Source organism: Nymphalis io, chromosome 17, assembly GCF_905147045.1.
Source record: "Nymphalis io chromosome 17, ilAglIoxx1.1, whole genome shotgun sequence".
Classification (NCBI taxonomy): domain Eukaryota; kingdom Metazoa; phylum Arthropoda; class Insecta; order Lepidoptera; family Nymphalidae; genus Nymphalis; species Nymphalis io.
Window position 1 is genome coordinate 8,865,949 of NC_065904.1, and position 27,608 is coordinate 8,893,556.

Sequence of the window (27,608 nt, forward strand, 5' to 3'; positions counted from 1 at the left end):
CTGTTCCGACTATAATAATTCTTGAAATTCAATATATGAATAAAATTTTATTTAAAATTTATATTGCATCAGTTAAATATCTTACGTTTAAGCGTGTTTTGTATGTTCGCATTAAATTAAGAAAATGCGTTTTATAAAGTTGTCTCGCCTTTTACTCATACAGCAAATGTTATCAGTATGTCTGTCTGATCGTACAGTGTATAAGGTAGGGGTATTGATGGCCTCGAGACTAGATTCGCCGTTTGATTTAGAACGTTGTGGTCCAGCTGTCGACCTGGCTCTGGATAAAGTTAATGAAAAGTTTCTCGCTCATCATAATGTGGAACTTCAAAAAGTGCAGGGCAGGTAAGTTATGTGTTTTTAATTGGTTTGTTCATTTCATTAAAGACAACATAATCTAATATTTTATTAATGATCGTATTTTTGAATATTAAGTAGTCATTTGTTGTATATAACTAAAAGATATGTACGTTTTTACACGTAGAATTAATTATTCAATTAACCAATCAGTATTGCAGAAAACGCTTTTAGATTAGGGGTGTAAAACTAATGTTTGTGGTGAAAAAATCTTATCTATACATTTAATATTGCATTTATTTAAAATCTACATAGAATAATCATCCTATTAAACTTATTATAAAATTATAATAGAATTGCAGAACATCTTAACATAGTTTCTAGCTATTCCGTGAGATTGCGTCTTGATCCGTCTGAACTTCAGCGAAATCTGCCTTAAGCCTTTCATGATCAATCATATCGATTACCAGGCTAAGATTGTCTCAAAGCGAGCAAAATGGAATTTCTTTAAAATTATTTCGTTGAAATATTCACAACATCGGATATGCTTAGCACTAACAAAAGCATATATGTACACAGGTATATCATGTTCTTTATGAAAAGGTATAGCTATATAGCTCACTATTATATAATAAGTATATACTTAGCGGTGTCGTTATATTGATGAAGTTAAATAAATTGAAAATAATTTATTTGCGTTTATATTTTAAAACTTATATATTAGTACGTTTTCGGCGCGATATACGTCTGTCTAATCCAAAAAACATGGTTCTGGTATGCTTAAAATAATATGCGGCTGTGCGGTTAAGTCTGAGATTTTATATATAATATTAAAAGAAATATTAACTTTGATGACTTACATAATGTTGTATTTTATCCAAAGGTTGTTTAAAATACATCATTTTCTCAGCGGAAAGGTCGCTTTTAATACATAATTTTTAATAAAAGTCTGAGTTTTCATGACACGATAAAATGTTCAGTATAAAAGATTTCACTTATTATTCCTCTCACGGGCGAAGTTAATCTATGTTTAAAAACACGTCGTATTATATGAAAACACGTTGTTTGTAAATTAAATTATTTTATTACTGAATTAAGAATATTTTTTTGTATTTTGAATAAGAATGTATAGATTACACTCCTGCTATTATAAATTGTCGATCAGTAGTGTGAATTAAATTAAAAAAAAAACCTTAAACATTTTACTTAACATATTACAATTACTTATTTTAATCGCTGAAACAGGGCGATTAATGGCATATCAGAGAATTTTTATTTGAATTTTCTGAGCAAGTTTACGTGTCATATTTGTAAAACAAAACTGCAGTCTTTATCTTGATATCTTATAGGTTTTTTAAACGCTGATAAAATAGTATGCTAATTTAAAAATATATATATATATATATATATATATATATACTGTTATATATACAGTACAGTATACTGTATGTCAGACAAACAATACTTTCAACGTTACATACAAAATTATATTAGATTTTATTAAAACAATTATTTTACTTCAAATAAAACTCTGTATATTTATATTAAAATATTCTTACCAGTTACCCGTCTTGTTCCGGTGCGATCGCCCCTGGCCTGGCTGCAGACATGCACTTTAAGGACGACGTAATAGCCTTCGTTGGTCCCGCCTGTGCATTCGCTCTAGAGCCAGTTGCTCGGCTGGCTGCCTACTGGAACACTCCAATCATTACTGGAATGGGAGATCAAGTAATGTTTTATTCGATAGCAGGACTAATATTTTATTTCTCGAACCACGCTAATATATAAAGAATAAACCCATATATATATGATGCAAAAACCTATTATGTACATATATTATACACATAACATAACAGAACATGTGTGTAATATAAGAACTGCCTTTAATAATGTTTCTTATTTCCGATTTTAAATTGTAAATGTCCTTATGTCGTATGGAGGTTGTTTAATTGCAATATATCGTTGAATTTTTTTAAATCATATATATGTTGATTACTTTCACATAATAATAGGATATAGATTCAAAACGGACATAGGCTAACAATATAACCTATCGTATTATATATATTAAATAGGTGAAAAACATGTAGTCGCCGAAATTATTGTTTATTGAAGGGATTTTGTGAATTAAAGGAAACCAATAAATGAATATGACATAAAATATATAAAACAAATATGTTTTTAATATAATAAATAAATTCTATTTCTTACTATCCGCATCAAAATAAACAACAGACTTGGTCTTATAACACGTTTATTTATTACAGGATACTTAAATAAACGTATAAAAAAGACATGAACCGTGCGGTATCACTACATGCATTTGAATAAACGCATGAGGTCATACTTAGATAGGGTGCGAGTAGATGGATTACAGTACGGACTGATATATGGATAGGTATGGTTTGTTTTATAATCATATGTAATAATATCTAATAATTTCAACGCAAGTACCTTATACATTTAAATAAACTAGTTTTCGCCCTCGGTATTGTTGTTAGGTAATCTTTTCTGTATGTCTGACAACTTCGATGCATAATTTTATGTTGACCGGTTGAGTAGTTAAGACATGAAAGCATTACGAATAAATAAACTCAATTTCGCGTTTAAAATATTAGTAAGGAAGTAAATATATAATATATAAAAATAAAATTAAAAGCGCTTACACTTCATTGATGGTATTCATCGTACACAGGTGGAAAATTACAAATACGCAGATCGTTAAAAAATAAATACAATTATCATTAACGAAGGAAACTTACAATGAAACATAAAAGTTATTAATTAATTTGCGATAAAAGTACACAACTTTGAAGGATTCTTTTATTAAGTCTTCAATTGATATAAATTGCCGATCAGTAGTTTGTCTTATAATTGTAAGTATATCTTGTCATCATCGGATGAAGGATGGAAACTTAGTTTAGAAGATAATCATTTTATAAAAACTTTGTAAGAAGTTTCAACATACATACACTGTTAGTACTTTAATGAAAATGTAAAAGTGCGCTCTACTTTAAATTTTGTAGTTTCTGTCACACTATTAAAGGAGGATGGCGCATTGGCGATGTAAGGATTTAAGTTAATATTTCATACATCGTCAATGTTTATGAGCGGTGATTACCACGTATCCATCAGGTGGCCCATTTTCCCGACCTACCTATAACATAAAAAAAATACTACTTTCAACAATATGATGTTTGGCAAGGCCGTTAGATGTATTCAAATGATATTCATTCATGAAACAAAATGCAGAGCATTTTACAAGTTTATTAAGTTTAAGATTTCAATTTAAAATTAAAAATGGTCTTGTATATAATATATATCTGTATTATGCGCTAGGTCACGTATGTATGTGTGAATGTATGCAATAATGTGGGTCAATTATTATAATTAAGTATAACGATATTGAATAAACAAAGCGAATAGGATCACTGTTTTAATGACAGATGATGACATCTCTTTCACTGTATGAAACAAGAAATATTTATAGTAGACATTATCTCCATAATGTTAATGAGAGATTTGTATGTTTTTCAAATCTTCACTCTACCTGATGATAAGTGGTACTAGAATCCAATTGCGACGACTGCCAGTACAGAGAAAAATGACCGCCACTAGCCACCCTTGCTTAGCCGGCCCGCAAGGTGCCTGCTAGATGCATCTTGAGGATGTACATACAATCTGTCATAGAATGTTTTTAATTTGGCAGCATTCGCTTAGAAAGTATCGACTATCTTTTTTCAATTTTCGTCAATTTTCTCTTCGCCTTCGTTGACATAATAAGCTATATCTAAAATAAATATGCATCGTGTAACGTACCTATGCCTATGTCCATACTGAATCTATAACCTATAATGAAAGTTCCAATCAATCAACAACAAAATTATCAATCGGATTATTAGCTTTTGCGAACACAAATTAACAAGACATACCTCGAAGTCAGTACGTGTATTTTTATTAGATTAAATTCACATTTTAAACGTTCCATTTGAGAGATTGTCTTCCAAATTCACGTAAACGCCTTTAATTATTTTAAATGACTATTTGGTGGCTTTGTAAAAAAAGTCCTTACGCTGTATAACGATGGTTTCGTCGTTAGGTATAATGAAACCCCAAGTCTACTTAAGTAGGTCCCTGTGGTTTAAATCCTAAGTTGATAAGACTCATTCTTCCAGCTTTCACTAATCACTTAACTACATTTTGTAAAGGTCAAGGGATAACTTAAGACGCGTGGATAATTGTGCCAACGCAAACAAAAATAAGTAAGCAACTTTTGTAAGGTACATTTCTTTAAGAATGGTCTTTTTGCTTTACGAAAATTAAATCAATACCTACAATCCGATATTTAAATCAATCGCAGGCACGTCTACATTCACAGGCAGTAATCGATAGATCGATATTCTATTCAAATGAAAAATCTTGCGTCTCAATTTGATTCATATTAATATTCTTACTTGAATATGGAAACAATTTATGATTATCATTATTATTAATTTCGCGTGTTAATATCTTTTTGCTTTTATTAGTAACAATTTAAATTTGAAATAATGCTCATATAAAACAATGAGTCGATTTATATAAAAAAATATTTTGTTTATTTTTATGTACACTTTAGGCTTAACCATAAGATATTTCGTATGTCAAGTTGTTTGCATAAGACTTATAATACTTATCTGTTATGGTTTAATTTTTTTCATACTGATGCAGTTATAAAACACATGGAATAATATTTTATAGTAAGTAATATAACGAATGAAAATAAAATTTATTATATTTATATTAAGTTAAACAATCGGATTAAATAGTTTTTGAGAGAAAAGTTTTATCTCGGGATCAGTGATTACCTACTCGTTTCGACTTGATTCTACTAATCCCTTGTGGTCAAGGGTACAAACAAATCAGTGTGAGAGCTACCGAGGACAGGAATGTTGTCCGCGAACTTGGCATTGAGGTGACAGGTAATGGGATTGGATTGAAATGTAATGGGGCAAGAGAATACCTCTCTAAGGTATTAGGAACAAATGGTTTATCGGTTTTAGTAGATAAAGTGATTCCAAAATAAATAGTCGGAGATAAAATTGAACTCTTATCGCAATAAAGAACATAATTCATGTGAAAAAATAATATTATATTTGATAGTATTTCTAGAACTTAACTTGGTAAATGTAATTCATTAATAAATCTAAGATTTAATAACAAATATGAAACATATATTGTAAGTTTTAATTCCATAGGTCCAAAATAATGAGGTAGGTTTGTTGTATTTTATGAAAATTGCTAATTTATCAAACAATATTCTGAATGCATACTCGAAAAGGAGTGATTAAAATGGTTATTTAATTATAATTATCTCATTATTGAGGATGAATAACAAAATCAAATGGTTATAATTATTGATTTAAAGATATCACCAAAATATTTTTTAATATTTACTAATTTTTTAGCCTCCATCTGAGGGAGAATTAGCAGCGCCTGCCAGTGTCGTCAGTCGCATGCATAGACTTAGAAACTTACGCAAAGGTACCAGGGTAAGTATACAATTGTGTCGAATCTGAAATATTTTGCTGTCTCTTTCCTATGTGTGAGATTACAAAGGATAGAATAACGAATAAGTGTCATTGTCCTGGTGCACCATAATCAGCCCAAAGTTATTTTTTTTTATATCTTATTCCCAATATTTATTCCCTAATAATATTTGCAGCCTCAAACATTGTTTAATGACAAGGGCAAGTACCCAACTTTGACACGCATGTCGTACTGCCAATGCCGTTTGCCGCGAGTCTTCACAAGCGTTTTCGAGCGCTTTGGTTGGTCTCACGTCGCTTTGCTGCTTGATAAATCGGATTTATTTTCACTTACTGTTGGTAGGTATAATGCTAAAATATACATATATGTTTTTTTAGTTCAATAATTTGACTATGAACCCGTTGAGACGTATGATTTTTTTTTAAATAGGTAGTTCATTATTTTTATTCTATGTTTATCAATTTTCTTTGGGGAAGGTAACTTATCTTTTCTTGAACTTGTTCAAAAATAGTAATGTAACGTTACTAATGTGTACATAAGCACGTTTAAATGTGTTGGCAATTAGTTCCTCTTTATTTGGAGAAATAATAATAGGAGTAATTATTAAAATGATAAAATGAAACCTAATATTTAATACTAAATATATTAGGTTTTGAGCCATTGTAGTAGGTAAAGGTTTTTTTTATTGTTATTAATGTGATATACAGGGAAAAGCTTAGAGTGGGGCTTGAGGAAAGAAGGTGTATTGAAGGCTGTGAGGGAGTTAGATGGAAATGAGAGGGAGTCCTGCGAGGCGCTTCTTAAGGATGTCAGTATGTACGCCAGAGGTAAGAAAACTTAATATCGGCTACTATAAAATGAGTACTAATCGTTTTTATAAATAAATTTACAATTTTTTTACGATTACTTTTTACAAGTTTTGATATAGATATTTCAGATAAAATATATATGACCATTTATGAGAATTTTCTATTACCTATTATTTAGCTTTATTTGTTTACACTCAGTTTTATTTATGTTGTGGCATAAAGTGTATTATTGTTATTGGCTGAAGGAAAAAGTTAAAGCGTTTTTTACCGAAATTATAAATAATTTTTTTTCTATGTTATATTTTTTTTATACAATAGGAAGGCGGACGAGCATATGGGCCACCTGATGTTAAGTGGTCACCAACGCCCATAGACATTGACATTATAAGAAGTGTTAACCATCACTTACATCACTAATGCGCCACCAACCTTGGGAACTAAGATGTCACGTCCCTTGTGCCTGTTATTATACTGACTCACTCACCCTTCAAACCGGAACACAATAATTCCAAGTACTGCTGTTTTGCGGTAGAATATCTGATAAGTGGGTGGTGCCTACCCAGCGAGCTTGCACAAAGCTCAACCACCAGTGAGTACCTTATTCAATCAATCGAAACCTGCTGTCTCTTTTCTGGTTAAAACGTTTTGATACTTGTAATATTAGAATTACAGTTAGAGTTAGAATTAGAGTTCTTCAGAAAGCGAAACAGATAATAGTCAGAAATTATAATATCAGCAAATTATAACTATAAAGTGGATACATTAAAACTAGTCATTCAACTTGTTTTTTATAATATAATAATTGACCAAAAAATATAGTAATTGACCAACTCTGGTCGATTTAGACCAATTGCATTCTTTATGATGAATCAATATTTTGGCTAGGTTAGAGGCTTATTATGCACGATTTTCTTCCGTTACCAGATTTACGCCAAGTAAGTAGGGGGATACTTACTTGACACCATCTGTGTAAGTTAATTCCACTTGGACCATGGTCTTTTTACATCGGCCGACATCAATTTATCTCTCTAAAAAATGGAGCGATTCAGCATTGATTCGCATATGGAAATGAGGTTCATTCAATTTAAAATAGCGAGTTTTATTTATACTCTATAGCCGTATGCAAAAAGTTCAAAACTGTTATTTGTTCAATGTTATTGTTATTTAAATAAAAAATGGGTTGTCTGGTGGTTCTTACACCACCATACATAGTGAAGATTGAATTTTATCTTTAATCTATATTCTTCAAATATACGTTTACAACGTTGTATTTATTTTGATGATTAACAATGGCATGTATATAAAAACGTGGTAAAATAATTGGGGTATGTGGGTGGATAATCTTTTAATAATTCTTAACAACAAGAAAGTCATATATAAAAAAGCTGAGATGGCCTAGTGGTAAGAACGCGTGAATCTTAACCGATGATCGTGGGTTCAAACCCGGGCAAGCACCACTGAATTTTCATGTGCTTAATTTGTGTTTATAATTCATCTCGTGCTTAACGGTGAAGGAAAACATCGTGAGGAAACCTGCATGTGTCTAATTTCATTGAAATTCTGCCACTTGTGAATTCTACCAACCCGCATTGGAGCAGCGTGGTGGAATAAGCTCCAAACCTTCTCCTCAAAAGGGAGAGGAGGCCTTAGCCCAGCAGTGGGACATTAACAGGTTGTTACTGTAAGAAAGTCATATGATGCTATTATGTCAAATCCCTACCGGAAAAGTAGATTGATCTGATCTTTTACCCACTCCTCCACTATGCCCTCCATCCCTAAATTAAGAACAATTCGTCTCTTAGATATACCTTGAACAAATACTAATTAAAGTTAACATTTTATTATTCCTCGCATGTGTAGAATAAACTGACTCCACTCTAAATTGGATTTTTTTTTTTTATCCAAGGTACATTTAAAAATATAATTGTTACAATAAATTATTTATATATGTACAAACAGGTAAAGGAAAAACAGCAATTTTTTAACATGATTATGGTTATATTTTGACCACTGGGCGAATACCAGTAATAATCAATTTGTAAATGCTTTCATACACACATACATATTAACATTACACAAACAAACATATTTACATTATATACACTGTGAATATCAAATTGGTAAGAATTTCCTGTTTGAAAGTCATTTTCTGTCGATTCTGTTTCATGTGTCGAAGCTCAAATATAATACTATTAACCCTCATTCAGTCTTATTATTGTAAAGAAATAATTCGAATTCGACACTTGATCGTGAAGTTTTGTTCTATGTTATTATATTAATATTTGTTCTGTTATATAATGGTTAAACGTAATGACACATATTTTTTTTAATTTCATTTCATGTCATCAGTGATTCAGCATATTAAGGTCACTTTCTGACATTTCATGATAGAGCTCTATATCGAGTTTCAAGTTTGTTTTCCAGAATAGCTCTACTGGGCATATCTCAAAGTCAATGCGTTCACTGGTTCGGGTCTAATTTGAAAACGTGCCGACGTTTTTGACCTTGTATTTACATTATTTGCTTTTGTAGTATGAATACTTTTGTATACACAAAAATACATATAAAAAATCAAATTGTACTTAATTAAAAGCTTGTGTGAAATATTGAATATTTTAAATAAGAATGAAATATTAAACGTAAATCTGTATGGAATATAGATTATACCGATAAAAATGAATACTATTGATCTGGAAGCGGTTAGCTCAACTAAATTCTTAAGTAATCTTGGATTCAAAACTTGAATGGTGTCATTTATCATCTCTAACGGGTAGACTCAGATCCGCAGCTTATGTTATAAGAAAAGTTCGACAATGGATCGATAATGAAACTGGCTGAATTGCTTATTCCTCCTTTAGGGTAAAATGCTGTCAAAAAAAAATCAGAACTTCCCTCAGAATGTCTTTAAGAAAAGTCACAGTGCCATCATCAATATTAATTTTATATAAAGAGTTACTTATATCAATGGACAAATACCTACTAGGATTAAAAGCTTCAATCATCAATACTACGCATGATTTACATTGTTACGTCGGACTTTGTCAAGGTTAGGGTAGGTTTCTTTAATTAATAGATTACGTTAATGCTTGGCTGTAGAATTCAGCCACAAGAGTTTGGGAAAGTATGCTTGGATATGGTTTTTCTAAATAAATTTATACAAATAAAAATAAAAAATAGGAAAGTAATGATAACATATAATGATCTCTCCGTCGAATCGCAATTCCAATCCTCTGGGAAAATTAACCAGCCCTGTAATCATGTCATTATGAGAATGTTTCTCTTATCCGACGGGATGTTGTTTTAAGAATGTTTTGGCATAATTGCTCCAAGATCCAAGTAATTCAATTACAACTAAAACAAAGATTCTATATTATATATTTACTTAAAAAATGTTTATGTAAATTTGCACCGTTTGTTTGCTTCGAAAATTTTCTCGAGTTTGTAACATTTAAATATTATGATTAAACTAATTGACTTTATTCTTAAACAAATCATAATACTCAATAAATTGTTATAAACGTGTTTCTTAATAAGTTTTTCTTACACGATTAATTATTCTATAAGTTTGTATAGTTGTTATTTTTAGAAATCATAAATCATTTTATATAAGTTTCATACAAAAATAGTTTCTTCGTATTAATATTTATATTATTTTAATATTTAAAAAATATGCTTAGTTAAAGTAATAAAACAACATTAAACAGCCCAGTTAATAAAACACGTATTATTTTATCTGAAAACGGGTGGATTTGAAACACGTCAGGGATTTATTCATATGTTTAATTTGCGTTTATTAAAATTATTTTGCAGCGAAAGTAATAAAAATATTGTAAGATAAGGTGCTTTTGTCGAATGAAAATCTACCACGTCTATATGCATGAATGTCATGAATATCACCGACGTGGAAGCCTTGCGGTGGATTAAGCTGCAGGCCTTCTCTTTATGAGGAGAACAGGCTCATGCGCAGTAGTGGGACATTTACAGACTGCTAACCCTAACGGATATATTAAAATTTCTTTCACCGACAGTGGTAATCCTGAGTGTCCGTGGTTCTTTGGTGCGCGAGTTTCTGTTGGCCGCTCATTCGCTTGGCATGACGAGGGGAGATTGGGCCTTTTTGGACGTTGAAATATTTCAGGTGTGCTACTTACTCTGTCTTTCATAAAATTACAATTAATTATTTGTATTGAAATCAGAATTTTAAAGATTTGAATATAAAAAACAAGTAACAATTACATGTATGTGTGATATATAATCGATAAATGTATCCTGGCCTGCGGTCAAATTAAATACCAACATTTTAGTAATTAAATTGTTATTATTTGGAAGACGTTTGTGTTTTCGAGATATTTACAAATTGGTCTCCTTCTTTACAAGGGCGGGTATTGGGGGGAAACTGGGTGGGCAGCAGGTGATGAACGTGATACAGCCGCGCGTGCAGCTTACGAGGCGCTGCTTCGCGTGTCTCTCAAACTGCCCACAGGCGACAGATTTGATGAGTTCGCGGACACAGTGCGCGCGCGAGCTAAGCAACACTATAACTATACTTTTTCGGATGGTGAAGAGGTCTGTGTTAAAATAATTGTCAAAAATATTGAAGGGATAATAATAAAACTATTTATCAAGCCTAAAAAATATGAATAAATTGTTTTTTCTGCAATTATGTGTGTCGTTACTTTATTTCATTACTAAAAAACTTACGACATTTACCATTAAATATTGTTTCGGGGATTAGTTAAATAATGCTGTTATCTTCTTTGAAATCAAATCAATCAAATCAATGTTGATAGAAAGAGAGAAGTCGATGTCAACACTCAATAAATAACGTTTAAAAGTAGCGCCAATAAAATGTTGCAATTTTTTTTTAATATTATAAAACATTAATTGCTGTACTGTACTTTATACGGTATTTCATACATAATACTGTCAACAGGTGAACTTCTTTATAGGCGCGTTTTATGACGGTGTGTACTTGTTGGGTATGGCGTTGAACGAAACACTGACAGAGAGCGGCGATATCAGAGACGGAAGGAATATCACACGTAGAATGTGGGGGAGAGATTTTCACGGTAAAAATATTGTCTTATTTAAGTACGTGCTTAACTTGCTGGATGGCCATAACCTATAATTTAAATTGAAAATATTTGCCTAACTTAATGAAATTGTCAGTTCCTTATCTATTAATAAAATATTATTTATCACTGTAAAATCTTAGTGTTTTAAGCAGAGACTAAAATAAACAATCTACTATGATTAGGAATCACAGGACACGTGCGTATAGATGCTGTGGGTGATAGAGACGCTGATTACGCCATATTGGATCTCGATCCTGTTACTGGAAAATTTGAGGTGTGTATGTGTATTATTATGTATTACTGTCTTTAGGGTGCTGTAATATTTTTCTAATTGGATAATAAGGGATATTCGATTTATCTTCCATTTTATTAAAGTCAAGAATAAAGTTAAGTAAGCACAGTTCGTCATCGTTTATCAACATTATATAATTTTTTTATACAATACTTAGTGGTTGCGTTTGACGTAAACATCTAATATACAAACAGTATATATGTATAGATAAAAATGGAGATGCTTAGAGGCTGTCTTAGAGTGTGAATTGCTATATTTACCTTTAGGTTGTAGCGTTTTACCACGGTCTGAACAGCAGCTACAAGCCTGTGGCTGGAAAAGCCATTCACTGGCCGGGAGGTCGCCGTGCGCCGCCACCAGACAAGCCGCGTTGTGGGTTCCTCGGGACCGACCCCGTGTGTCAGGGCGGTGAGACTAAAGACATTAATGCTTTGTACTATTCGCTCATGATATTATGGCGAAGATCTGGGAAAGAAGTCTTGGAGAAATTCACAGAGAAATTAATAGAGAACAGATTATAGTATTACTGATTTCTCATGCTCTCTCTTTGCTTCTTTCACCGATTTTTCAGAATGTTTCCGTATACATCAGTGTTTCCTAACGTGAGGCCCACGCCCCACAGGGAAGCAATTTGATAGTCAAGGGGGGCAATTTAAAAATGGACTCGACACGACTTTAACCCCTTCGCTTTCGGTTATATAAATGCAATGCAATCGGTGACAAATTTAACAAATGGTGGCGAATTCTTAAAAAAAAAGCTGTAAATAATTATTAGGTATAATTTCGTTTCAATCAATCAACAGCCAATCGTTGTCCACTGCTGAACATAGGCCTCTCCCAAGGTGCGCCAAAGCTCCCTGTCCTCCGCCTTCCGCATCCAGTTGGTGCCCACCACCTTCTTAAAGTCTACGCTGCGCTTGCCGATTCGCGGTCTCCACTCTAGGACTCGTCTGCTCCAACGGCCATCGGTCCTCCGACATACGTGACCAGCCCACTGCCACTTCAGCCTGCTAATTTTGCAAGCTATGTCGGTGACTCCGGTTCTTTTCCGGATAATCTCATTTCTGATCTTATCCTTCAAAGATACTCCGAGTATAGCTCGCTCCATAGCACGCTGAGCGACTTTGAATTTGTGGACTAGTCCCGCAGTTAGTGTCCACGTTTCGGCACCGTATGTCATGGCAGGTAAGACGCATTGGTTGAAGACTTTCGTCTTCAAACATTGCGGTATAGATGACTTGAGGACTTGACGAAGATTGCCAAATGCTGCCGATCCCAAGCGAATTCTTCGATCGGCTTCCTTCTCGAATTTGTTCCTACCGACTTGTATTATCTGTCCTAGGTAGGTATATTCACTAACAACTTCGAGAGGTTTCCCCTCGACGTATATCGGTCCCGGCACGACATGCCTGTTGAACATGACCTTGGTCTTGTCCAAGTTTATACCGAGACCGACACACCGGGAAGATTCGCCTAGGTTACGCAGCATTTCGGTGAGTTGTTCCAGCGACTCTGCTATGATGACGATATCGTCGGTAAATCGAAGGTGTGAGATGTACTCGCCGTTTACATTGACTCCATACTCAGTCCAATCCAGCGTCTTGAAAACGTCTTCCAACGTGTTGGTGAACAGTTTCGGGGATATTACATCTCCCTGTTTCACCCCTCTGCGCAGTTGGATCGCCTTCGTCTTACAGTCCTGGATGTGGACAGTCATTGTACCAAAATATCAACTGGTAAACTTCGTCGGGGATTCATCACAATTTCATAGTGATTTCTTCCTAAAACTTATCATTTATATTTCTTAAGGGAAAAAAACAATTTTTAAAGATTAAAAATTTGGTATGGGGGGCATAAAATTTTTAGAAATGGTTAAGGTGGGGCATGGCCTAAAAAGGTGGGGAAACACTGGTATAGATGGAACATGTTTTAAATATATTTTAGAAAAAAGTAAAAGTACTTTATCGAAGCTCATTTTATTTTTATTACACAACGTACAATTAGTAGTAAGAATTAAAAAACAATTACGGTTTATTATTTTATTATAAATTTTGTTACTGTTTTATCTGTAGACACTTATATTCGCAAATATTACATTTGCAACTATATTAATGATCAAAATACGATCAGATTTATCATGATACCATTTATCCTGTTTATCACGTTTTATTTTTGTATGAAAGGAAGGAAGTATGATTTTCAATATAATATTTTTGGTGTGAAATTACTTTACGCCAAATTTTACAACGCGTAGAAAAGTAGGTACGTGGATTGGTTCAGACGCGGTAAATTGTAATTTATTGTTCATTTTCACGCTGCCCAGAGGCTCAGGCTGTTTTGATATATTGCTTTATTGGCCTGGCTGTTTTCTTGACTCTCGCGGTAACTGCCGCTTGCGTGGCCTACAAGTAAGTATCGTAATGTAAAAAAAAATTAACAACAAGAGATTTTTATTAAATAGCTAATGATGTATACAGAAAGTAACCGATATTTAATTTTACTCTACGTTTTCATAATATGTAACTGTTTGTGTTTAATCATACGATATGAAAAAAAAAAAACATTAAAGAAATCTGCAAGTTGCGCATTAAAATTCGTCACATATCTGTCCACCAATCCGCATTGGCGCAGCATAGTGGAATCAGCTCAAAATCTTTTCTACAAAAGGAGAGGAACATTGACACGCTTTTACTTATTCATAAAACAACTTTTGAAAAAATGAATAGGTATGTTTTTATAAGAATTTTAGCAATTCCCGTTTTAAGAAAATTACTAATATTCGTATTTCCACTTCAATTAATCGTTAAGCTTTTCCCAGTCCTAGTGAGGACGACAATAGCTCAAAGGGTCAGATTGAATCTTTACATCTCTAGGCGGCCCGCAAACCATTGCTCTATTAACGCTTATTATATAAAATAAACAAATAAAATTATTAGGCCAAGCAAATAAATATTCTTAATAATATTATTTTTATGATCAATAGCTAAATTATTAGAAAAATATAATATCATTTGACATCTAGCAATCTTTTAGACGGCATCGGGTAACTTTGTTTGCCTTCCGGGAAGAACAGCAGAGATAACAATATTTTGAGATAGGAATCTTTTTTAAAAGTATTGTCGTTATTAGTGTTCACAAGTTTTAGTGAACTTGTTTTTTGTTAGCATTGAAATACGAAATCGTCCTAACGAGGTCACTTGTTTCACTTCAATTTTAATAGCTTGTACATATTAACAAAAAAATATTGTAACAATTAAATATGGTTGGTTGAGCTAAAATGGCTCACTAGAACACGTTAATTTTCAATCGAAGATTCAATGTGAGAATAATTTTCATTTGCTTATTTAGTGCTCATAACTCATCTAGTGCACTGTAGTAGCATTTTAGTACAAACATTCTACTCAAAAGAAGATGTAGTCTTTACCCAGCCGTAGGACATTGTCAGTGTTACTTTTTTCTTTATACGGTTACTATTTCTAAATTTAATTTATGTTACGATAAGAATTCGTTCGCGGTCGATATTACTTTTGACTAATGGTTAGGCGGGGTTAGTAGTAATATTATTACGAATATTTATTTGCTGTTTATTTTCCGTTATCTGAAAAATTGGTATAACATGATCGCCTGCACTTTGTTTTGAGATACAGTACGCACAGTTAGATGACAATCAGAAATAAAACAAACCTAACCAGGCCACGGTCCAAAATCAAAAGTACTTTTAACTAATTATTTCGGTTACTAATACATTATTGTTTAATTTTTTATAAGACGTTTTTACAAAGTTTAATTTGTCGTTAGTTTTTTGTAAAGGTTTTTATTTTGAATTTAATAATTTGTTAAGTTTTTAACGATTAATCGACAAAAACTTTCTTTGCAATTAAATAAATATTTGATTATAATCGCTTATTTTAACTAATAATTATTTTATTACAATTATCAATAATATGCGATAGGCAAGTGCGTATAGACGCGGAGTTAAACAATACTGCATGGAGAGTACGTCCCGAGGAGGTGCTGGTGGAAGTCGGAACAGGTCTTGGTTCGAGTCCTGCGTTGCACAGCATTAATGAAGTGCTTAAGGTAAGTTAGTTTTATATAATACAATTTGTGTTAAAATTTTGGCTTGGAATGAAATTTTAGTTTTTGATATATGTGTATACTGTGTGGTGATAACGATCGTATCTTTAATGGCAATTGTCAAATCAACCTAATAAAAAAGAGTGTATGAACTGATTGAATGCACATAAGTTTTAAATTTAAAGTTTTAACTTAAATTTAAACTTAATTTAAATTTAAATTTAATTTAAATTTAAACGGAGACAAAGATATTTCTAATGAATTTACCTTACTCGGACTAAACACTTCGATACACATTAAACTGGAAAGTAGAAATTAACACAGATGTATATCTAAACCTATTTAATCTGTAAATTAATTTAATTACAATTTCAGTAAACACTTACAAGTCTCATTTTCAATTTTATAACATTATAACCCTAACCATTATATAAGTTTTAAAAACTGTAAGATAAAAATGTACAAGTTACCGGAATTCCTAAAAAAACAAAAACACGTAGTCTTTTGTACGGAGTGTGATATTTTGTGCTCTGTATCACTACGACATCATATGAATTTTCCAATTAGAGATAAAGTTGATTAATCAAGGAATTCGATTATTTGCTTGTAGACATTTCTTATAATTTGTATTTAAGTTGCAAATTAAAACAAGGTTTTTCTTAAGGATGCTATTCGTTTTCATATGCTTACAATTGTATTATAACTGAAAATAAATCTACGTTTATTTGGTCTTAAGAATAAATAACAATGGCTTTTGATAATGAAATACAACCTTTATACATAACTCACAAATAGCTACGAAACATAGCTAATTAATTTTATGTTATCATTGTTTTCAATTACTAACGTAATTGTTTCATTTTCCAGTTTGGCGTTAACATGTCGTGTTATTCATGGTTCCATTTTAGTATCAATTAAAGTCAACAGGGTTCAATAAATCGAAGGGAAAAGTTATTTATCATTAATTACTACTGTGCAAGTTAAACATATTGAAATGTGTAGTAATAATTGCACACAATGTGCGAGTTTCACGTATCGGGCTAGCTATTACTACTAATAGATACCATATTATAATTTAAAAATAAATAATCTCGTATAATGAATAGCCAAACTATGGAATCTAATATATACGTCCCTTACGCCTGATTACCTTTTCCTCAGCCCTGACATATGGCCAGCATGAGTTATGTATGTTTACTATACATATTGTCTTTAAATTTTTAATATGTATGTTAGTATTTAATATGTGCGTATTGACGCTAACACCTGAAAATAATGATTATAAAAAGTTACGCTGGACCATTCATCATCTATTTCATACTAAATTATCTTTAAATATTATGGAGACTTTAACTTTCATGTGGTGGTTCATTTAAAATGCGCGTCACCATTCTGTTAGTTTAAGGAGCATCCAAACAAGCTGACAAGGCTTATGGCAAATGTCAAGAATATAAATAAACATTAATATTTTGTTGTTAATAAATCATTCTTTAGAAATAAAATATATAATCATCAGAACACATAATTTTACTTTCAATGTCACTTATAATTCGATAAAAAAAAATCGAAATATGGACGTACATAAAGATTATTGTATTTTTTTTTCTAAAGTTGTCTCTAGGCTGGAGCACTCGAAGTAATTCAACAACGGGTGTGGGTCCGGCTCTTACGCTGTCATCGTTCACGGTCGGTCTTTACAAGGGAAACCGAGTAGCTGTTAAGAAAATCCATAGAAAAAAGTTGGATCTGAACAAAAAGCTACTATGGGAGATAAAACAAGTAACTTTTTATTTTTCTTTAATTTAAATTTTAATAATAAATAGATTCCATATTATTTAAAAAATATATTTATATTGGTATATGTTTTATATTGGTAGTGCTTAATAGTAAGTAAAGTGAGTTAATAAGTTTTTCGTTTTCATACTTATGTTATCGTTAATAAATATTAAAACTTTAATCATTAAAAAAAAACAATGTGATTACATTTGCGTATAATTAACATATAAATATAATTTAATTGGTGAAAAAGTTGTAACTATTGATTTGTAGCCGGTTTTTCTCGGCAAAATCTACATTTCGAATCTATAAAATTACGATACAAAAGCGATCGTAAAAACCAACTCGAATAAACTATATTTTGTTTTTAATATTTATTGTTATTTATTTCTCAGACATGCTCTTGAGATTAAATAAAATCTATAAGAACTATGTTAAGGCTGGTTCAGTTTTCGCTCTGTGAATCGCAATTGCGATTTAACGGAGATATCATTTCTCGTGTATTTCACGACATAGTTCGTACATTTGCTATATTTAATTTTGATTTGTATTTATATAGTTGTGTTTCATGTAAATAGTTTTATTAGAGTAAAAATAATAATCGATAAAATCGGAATTGACATTTTGTTTAATAGATAATTACAACTGCCACGTTATATGAATTGTTAGTGCTTTTATATTTTATGGCAAAAAAACACGCTTGTACCAATTAGAAATTAATAAATTTCAAAACTTGGCCCAGTGGTAAGAACGCGTGAATCTTAACCGATGATCGTGGGTTCAAGCCCGGGTAAGCACCACTGAATTTTCATGTGCGTAATTTGTGATTATAATTCATCTCTTGCTTTACGCTGAAGGAAAACATCGTGAGGAAACCTGCATGTGTCTAATTTCACTGAAATTCTGCCACATATGTATTCCACCAACTCACACTGGAGCATCGTGGTCGAATAAGCTCCAAACCTTCTCCTCAAAAAAGGGAGAGGAAGCCTTTAGCCCAGCAGTGGGACATTCACAGGCTGTTACGGTTAAACTTTAAAATTCTATACGAATAATGTATGTATACATTCTAGGATACATTTTAAAGTCGTTTCCATAATATTGCTATAGTTTGATATATTGTGTAAAAGATAAAACGCTTAAAAATATGTACGTTATACATTTACCTTAATTATTTTTTCCCTTTCCAAGGCCCGTAATGTCTCCCATGAGAATACTGCGCGGTTCATCGGTGCATGCGTCGATTGCCCTCTGGTCTTCATCCTCACGGAGTATTGCCCAAAGGGTTCCCTGAAAGATGTTCTCGCTAATGAAGAACTGCAATTGGATTGGAACTTTAGGACTTCTTTGGTGCATGATATCGTTCAAGTATGTATGAATAACTAACTGACGATATTTTTATTTACTTAAGGACTCAGATAAGAAAATTAGCCACATGATAGAAAGTGATTGGCCATAAACTGGCAGTTAAACAAATACCTATACCATTTCTAACATCATCAACGCTTTATAAAAAAAAAACGCTTTCAATTGAAATATCTGTTTGCAATACAAATACGCATTTTGTATTTCAATTACTTCCTTAAAATGTAATTTGTATTTGATAGTTTAAATACCTCTCTGAGGTAATTAATATTTCAAATACACATAACTTAAAAACACATTTTCACACATATACATTTAGCAAAAAGCTGACCCAAAGGTATATGACACAAAACATTACAAAATTTTATAAAATAGTACAAATTTTATATAGAAACATTAACAGTTTCTCATATAGGGCTGTTATACATAATATTTGTACCGTACTCCAAGTTTGTATAAGCAATATGATACTTTCAAGCGGATAAGTTAAAGTCGTTCTTGGAAAAATGCACTTACTAAGACAATTGATTGCAAAAATAATGTACTTCGTATTTTATATTACAAATACACGACTTGAAAATTGTATTTTACCCAGCCTTGGGAATAGAATATATAGTAATTATTTAAAAATAAAAATATTAATGTATTATATACAAAATACCTACGCTGGTTCGCTACAAAATATTTAATAATAACTATAAATAGAAAACCTTATAATAATATACTGTGCAGCAGCAGAGCTTGTGCTATGGAAACCAGACAACCTATATACTACATATACTACTTTTCTTTTGTAAATACATAATTATATAGGTAATTATACCCAGACTCAGGATAAACAGACATGTTCTTGCACACAAATGTCTATCCTGGGTGGGAATCGAACCCACAACCTTCGGCGTGAAAGTAAATAAAAGTAGTTCAATTTCTTACAAGCATCGAACATGTCAAGTATTGTTAAACATTGTACACAATAGCAAACAAAACTAGCTATGGAGTAGCCGGTCCACTGATAAGAGCCGCTCATACTTGCCTGTCAGTTGTAACAATAAGCCAAGTGTGAAATTTTATGACATTGACTTATAGCAACTGAGTAAATTTCACTGCTAACTCGAAGTTTAATCTTGTGAAAATTTATTACGTGATAATATTGTTGTTGATGATAAAATTAAGGGTTTTGTGACTTTATTAACATGTTACAATTTGTTGACAATACGTATTTTAATCGATCATATCGAACACAGTTCGCAGCGATTGTTTGCTTTTGGTTATCATATTATTATTAAGTTATTTTTCATTTATCGCTTTGCTATTTTATGCATTTAATTATTTCGTTATAAACATAAGGCTCACGAAACACAGGATTATAAAGATGATAAAAAAGCGTAAAGTTAGTAAAGTAAAAAATGAGAAGACTTTTTTTTGGTATAACTAAAAAAACAAATAAACCAATATACCAGAAGTTCCAGCGTGTTTAAGAGTTTTAGTTTATATTATTATTATACAAATTCGCTGTTTGACCCGCTTTAAATGTAGACTATTTACGTGACAACCATGAACTTCATATACCTACTTTTAGCCTATAAAAGGATTTCGATAAGGGTGATAATTAAGAAATAAAAAATGAAGACGATGTACGTATTACAACTTAATATATGTACTTGTGTTTTACTTCCAGACACTATTAACTATTACTAACTTAGCGTCGTCGTCGGAGTGGGATTCGTAGCAAAGTTCCGTATCTCTATAATCCGACGCATCCGTGACCTTTGCCGTAATTCCCGTAATCCTCTTTGATCCGAACATCACTATGAGCATGTATCTTTATTTTATACAAAAGGGATTCATCAGATTTGTTTTTTATGATATCGGATTGGATTTATTCACAAACCAGATTTGTTCAGAATGAACAGTTGATGAATGAAGAATAATTAATGGGTTTAATTTAAAAGACAACGATACCGTCAAATTTATAGGATTTGTTTTGTTATGTTTCAAAAAAAATACAATAAGCAAATGCGTGCATTTGTATATACAATTGTATTTGTGTATGACAAGATTTACTCTTAGACGGACCATTCGCTACCTTAGTAAGGTAATGATTTAAATAAAAGTAATTCTAAATGTTTGGTGACAACACGGTGTTTGTAAATATTTTATTTTATAGTCCAGGTTTTGATTTTAATTTCATTTCAAGTTTTAATTTTTGTAATCTACTAATTGAATGATTATTCATTAATTTATTAATTTATTGACATAATATCTTAGTTTCCAAGGTTAGTGGTGGAAGCTATGGTTTATATTTCTTACAATGACAATGTCTGTTGGTGACCACTTACCATCAGGTGGCATATACGCTCGTCCGTCTACCTATTCTATAAAAAAAACTTAGCAATTTTTGAAAAATCACTGTTATAAAGTTATAGTAGATATTATTTATTCGGTAAGCTCAAGCTATTTGATACTTTCGTCATTGACCTATACTTTATAAATTTAGAAATGTTATGAATTGTACAATTTCATCGTCATTCGTCACTTAGGGCATGTGCTACCTACACAGCGGGCTGGGCGCGCACGGTAAGCTTCGATCATCTAACTGCCTCATCGATGGACGCTTCGTGCTCAAGATATCTGACTACGGTCTCAACACGCTCTGCACTCCCACCGACTTGATCAAGGACGATGCTTACTACTACAGTGCGTTTTTGTTCAACGTACCTATTTAAACGCTCACCGTAGCTTATTTTATTTTGTTTGTGAAAATAGATAACTATTGATTTTCTTGTTGGTTAAAATTGAGATGAGTTCAAAGATGAAACAAGATCCAAAGTGATCAAATGCTTCTGAATGAGTCTCCTACATACTCTTACTGTAATTAAAGGGAAAAGAACAAAGAGTTTATGTTTGCAAAATTATTAATATTATTTGTTTACCATATTCCCCAACGCGCAGCTTATAGGTTTATAGTATGGTGTTTATTTCATCTAAAAATACTTTCTTAGACGTAGAATATTGTCACTCGTTTAGACACAAAACTTAGTGTAACTACATTATTACAATATCGTGATTCATGATTATATATTATGATGTAATACAAGAAAACCTTAAAAATGCTTCATAACATGTAGTTATATTTCACCTTGAAAGGGTTCAAGAACTAATAAAAACTTACGAAACGAAATTGAATTTGACGTGGGATATTGAATTTTGTCATAACTCTCGTAGCACCCGTAGCACTCGTAGACCAGAGTGACGTGATTCATATTGTAACTCAAACTCGATATTGATATTTTATTTAACTTTTCTCTTTACATTTTTTATTTTATTTTTCATTTTAAGAGCATCAATAAACAAAGATTTTGTTTTTATCACATTTATTTTTAACATATTATTATTACAATAGTGGTACTAAATAATGGATCTATAGTTTTATGAAAAATATGAAGACATTCAAAATAAATAAGAACACCAAAGTTATTGCATTTAGAGTTGCTTTGGACGGCACCCGAACTGGTAGCTGGTAGCGTGTACCCGGGTATTGTCGCATCTCAGAAGGGTGACGTCTACAGCTTCGGTATCATTCTCGAGGAGATTGTCCTACGGGCTGGACCCTTTCATCACTACACTGACGCTATGACGAACAAAGGTACGTTAAACTTGATTATTACATTTGATATCTAATGAATTATCTGAATGTATTAAATTAATTAAATAGAAAATTATAACCATATGACAACAAAACAAATAATCGAGAACACTGAAATGTCCGTTCGCCACACATTCGAATCGAAATGACTTCCATCTTTCCACGGTATGATTCCGTTCGTGTATTTAATTTAGACAACGACCGCAGTTGCTAACGCTCCTTTATCAGAGATAGTATCCCGCGTGAGCGCGCACGAGTCGCCGCCGTTCCGCCCGGCGGTCGTGGTGGGGGAGGTGGGGTCGGCGGGCGGCGCGGCGGCCGAACTGCTGGAGCTGGCGGCGCGCTGCTGGGCCGACGGGCCTGACGACCGGCCCTCCTTCGACACCATCAACGCAAACTACATCAAGTAAGTGGATTCTATATATGTTAATATAATATATGTTTTCTTATATTCAACGATGGATAATGCAGAAATCTTGTGAACCTTCAGTCCAATTTAAGTACCAGAAAATAACATCAGCAATAATATTCTGCGTATAAAAACCCGTACAGGTTATAAAGCGTCCGTTTTAATTATTGTCTAGCTAAATGTGTAAGTTGTGAATATTTGTTAATAAATATACTAGCTTTTCGAGCCAGTCTTACTCAAATATATTTTCCGTACTGAGAGATCTCTGCAATTTGATATTGCAGTTTATTTTGATATTGACAAATAATTTGAACTAAATTATTGTGTAATTGTTTTGCATCATTTAAAATAAAAAGATTAAAAGGTGTAAACTATCACTTCCTTTCTTATTTCGTTTGTGTTATCGTGTTATAATTTGCTTGGCAAAAACTAAAAATATGACGACGATTGTTGTTGAAAAACAATCATGCTGACTGGGAGCTCTACCTACTGGCGTGTGCCATGAAAACGAATAGAGTTATATGTATAATGTTACGAAATAAACGTTTTATATAGGACCTTTATTCAATCCGTGCGAATCCGCCTAGTAGCTAGTAAATAAATAAATTACGTTCTCAATAGGGGTTATTGCGACAATTTGATGGACGACTTGCTGCGACGTATGGAACAGTACGCGAACAATCTAGAATCGCTCGTCGAAGAAAAAACGGAACAGTTGTCTTTAGAAAAGAAAAGATCAGAGGAACTTTTATATCAAGTTCTACCAAGGTAATATATCGTTCATACTTGTTATTCTAACACTTTTGACAATCCCTTTCCGATCGAAATATCTCGTAACTAAAACATTAACATAGTTTTTATCCTATTTTTAATTTTAGTGTACTAAGCAAAGTTTGACATAATATAATTTTAAACTTTCTACTTACTTCTTTCTACTTCTACTTAAGGACGTAGAACGTTCTATGTCCTTACATTAATGTTTACAAATTTTATACCATAAACAAACTTGTGTCCATGAAGGCCAGTGGCTCAGCAGTTAATGGCGGGTGAGGTGGTGCAGCCAGAGAGCTTCGAAAGTGTGACGGTGTACTTCAGCGACATCGTCGGTTTCACGGAGCTCTGCGCCGCCTCCACGCCCATGCAGGTCGTTGATCTGCTCAACGACCTCTACAGTACCTTCGACAGGATCATCGGTTTTTATGATGTTTATAAGGTATGTGTCCAAAGCGGCTGAAGTAGTGTCGTTTTGCATTATTTGACAAAACGCTTTGTCGTTTTGGATTAAAAAAGACGCTTTAATCATAGTGTTTTATTTATAAGGTGGAAACTATTGGTGACGCATACATGGTGGTATCGGGTCTACCAGAAAGAAATGGTGACTTGCATGCAAGGGAGATTTGTTTGATGGCGTTGGCAGTAGTGGAAGCGGTACGAAGTTTTGTAGTCCGACACCGACCGGCTCATCGGTTGGAGGTAAATGGATTTTATTTTCTCTTTGACATATTACATTTGATAATGAGGTTTTCTTTTAATTTAAATATCTTTCTTAAATTTTCAGTGATAGTAAATTAATACGCTTAAATTCACCGCCTTATAATTTTTTCATAATTATAATTAGTATTTTAATTAGAATTGTTCAGTTTATTTGGTTTCTATTTTTTAACATGGCTATACTTTGAAGCTGAAATTATTAATAAAATATAGTCAGTAGTTTTATTTATCATGTCAGGTTACATTTGATGATTTTTCATTATGTACGAAGCGGCTTACTACACTTACATATATATGTGTGCGTGGAGGTTTTTTTTTTATATGTCCGGGATGGCAAATGACTCTACTCCACCTGATGGTAAGTGGTAGTAGAGTCCAAACGCGACGACGGCCAGTACAGTCGGGAAGAATGTTCTGTACTAGCCGTCACCGCCTTGCCGGCCCGCAAGATGCCTCTTCACGCCTCGTTTGAAGGAACCCGGGTTGTAAGAAGAGGGGAACACGTGAGCTGGTAAGGAATTCCATTTTTTGGTAGTGCGCAAAGAAAGGAGTTGCCAAATTTCTTTGTGCGCGATGGAATTGATGTCACTGTTAGGCGGTGACATCGAGAACCAGCTCGCGTGGACTTAAGAAGGAAGGGGGAAGCAGGAATTAGAGAGAATAATTCCTCAGAGCACTCGCCGTGATACAGTCGATAGAAAGCGCTCAGTGCTGCTATCTCGCGACGCAATTGTAAAGGTTCAAGGGTGTTTGTGACCTTTACGTCGCCAATAATGCGTACTGCACGTAGGTGCGTGTGGGGGTACACTCGGGACCGGTCTGCGCGGGCGTCGTGGGCGTTAAGATGCCGCACTATTGTCTGTTTGGAGACACCGTCAACACCGCCAGCCGTATGGAGTCCACGGGCCAGCGTAAGTGACATATATCTTAATCTATTGTGTTTTGTTTTGAGTGTAGTAAACACAGTTTTTAATATATATATATATATATATATATATATATATATATATATATATATATATATATATATATATATAATAACAACGCATAAATATTGTCAGCTTAGTACATGTCGTAGTATGTATTAATAAGATTTTTTGAAATTGTTTATAGCATTACGAATTCACTTAAGCGAGAACACGAGAATTCTCTTGGAACAATGGGGTACATTTGTAGTAGAAAGACGAGGTGAGGTTGAACTCAAAGGAAGGGGTCGTATGCTGACGCATTGGCTGCTCCATTGTTCGGAACAGGAAGCTCGCTTGGTAGCTCAGGGGCCCCAACCGCCACCGCAGTACCCTATACTGTTTCCAACGCTCCCTCAGGCACCGATATTGCACACACCTTATTTGGTCGTCGATACGCCAACGTTAGCTGCTTGAATTGTTATGAAGAATATATATATTTATAGATGTACATATAAGAAATTTTATAAGATAAGATATACTATATTAGCAGTAGCAGTAGCATAAATTCCAGCAGGATTATATCATGGTTCGGCTCTATTGTTATCCTTGAATTTGACCTTACCACTCAGGAACAAAATCGTAAATACGTCGTCATCCACTATATGCAAACATAAATGGACAGTTAATAAAGAAAAGATAATATAGTTTAATCTAAACAAGTTCATTTGCGATAAAAAAAGTCAAGGACGTTCTGCAATGCGCGCTAAGGCTACGTTAATTAAAAACCTAACGACATTGCTCGTGCTCCGATATAAGAGAGCTAGTTAGTTAGACTCAGCGATAAAGTTTACATTTACAGTTTGTGAACACGAATATTGCATTAATTACAATCTAATAGACTAAATGCAATTATTATCAAGTGCAAAGATGTCATATCGAAAAGAAAACAACAAAAATTATGATTTTGTTCATTTATGCATGGAATTAAATTTTTTTTTATAAATAACTCATCATAAAAAGACATTGAGAAATTAAGAATAATTAAATCAAATTATTACCAAACGTACTACTACTAATTAAACGGTACGAACTAGATATGTAAAAATGTACATCAAACATTGTGCAATACCTATTTTTTTTAAAAAAAAAACATTGTATTATAATATTATTCAATATAAAGATTTCAAATTTTAGTGATTATTGTTTGTGTACGTATTCTGTAAATTATATTAAAGATTTTTACTATATAAATAAAAATTGTATATCATATCGTATTATGTAATATAATTTTAACTTCACAATATAATTTATGTATGTAGTCATTCGTTTTAAAATAAGATTTTTATTCGAAAAAAAAAAACAAAATTTAGATTAGTGATCCTGGCTAAAAACACATAAACATTTCTCTTTACAGTGAAATGTTAAAATTTCTTAATTTTTCTCGTAAATCAACGCAAATTTTTTCGCTTACAAGTACAAAATATAAATTACGAAACTCCCGCCTAAGGATGCGAATGATCAAAATTTTCAGCGAAAATCTCACAAAGACAACGTGAGCTTACCAGCTTAATTAAATAATAAATGGATAACAGTTGGAAGTATATGCTTGTGTCCATTTTTAGACTAAACAATTTTATTGAGAATTATATCGAATATAAATGCGAAAGTGTATTCATTTATTACGCCTAATTACTCAACCGATCATCATGAAATTTTGTAATTTTGCATACACGTTATTTGGGGTACAGAAAATTAGTAAAGTATAGTACCAAACATCCCCCGCCTCCTCAAAAGCGGGTAAAGCCGTGGGCAGTAATTAGTTAATAATATACGAGAAGCTATAAATGAGTTTGTTACATGTTTTTAGGTCAAATTTGCAACTGAAGTTTATAAACCCATTGAAAATTTGTACAAGCTTTTGGTAATTATAACAATAC

General features: G+C 32.6%; 1 protein-coding gene and 1 long non-coding RNA gene across 2 annotated transcripts; one reads left to right on the forward strand and one right to left on the reverse strand.

Moving 5' to 3' along the window:
• Positions 1-6: 6 nt before the first annotated feature.
• On the forward strand, positions 7-26,775 carry LOC126774796 (atrial natriuretic peptide receptor 1). The gene is made up of 22 exons (XM_050496355.1): positions 7-345; positions 1,860-2,025; positions 5,742-5,825; positions 5,999-6,161; positions 6,531-6,650; positions 10,661-10,770; positions 11,010-11,198; positions 11,566-11,701; positions 11,890-11,981; positions 12,266-12,407; positions 14,323-14,407; positions 15,953-16,079; positions 17,688-17,855; positions 19,044-19,220; positions 21,758-21,914; positions 22,705-22,863; positions 23,092-23,269; positions 23,894-24,040; positions 24,293-24,485; positions 24,593-24,745; positions 25,554-25,674; positions 25,877-26,775. Exons 1-22 carry the CDS (start codon positions 125-127, stop codon positions 26,143-26,145), a joined length of 3,357 nt encoding a protein of 1,118 aa, XP_050352312.1. The 5' UTR covers positions 7-124; the 3' UTR covers positions 26,146-26,775.
• LOC126774797 (uncharacterized) lies at positions 14,013-16,797 on the reverse strand. Its single transcript, XR_007669837.1, has 3 exons — positions 16,463-16,797; positions 16,344-16,377; positions 14,013-14,401 (listed from the first exon to the last, which is right to left on the reverse strand). It is a non-coding gene; the product is annotated as an uncharacterized LOC126774797 (long non-coding RNA).
• Positions 26,776-27,608: the final 833 nt, after the last annotated feature.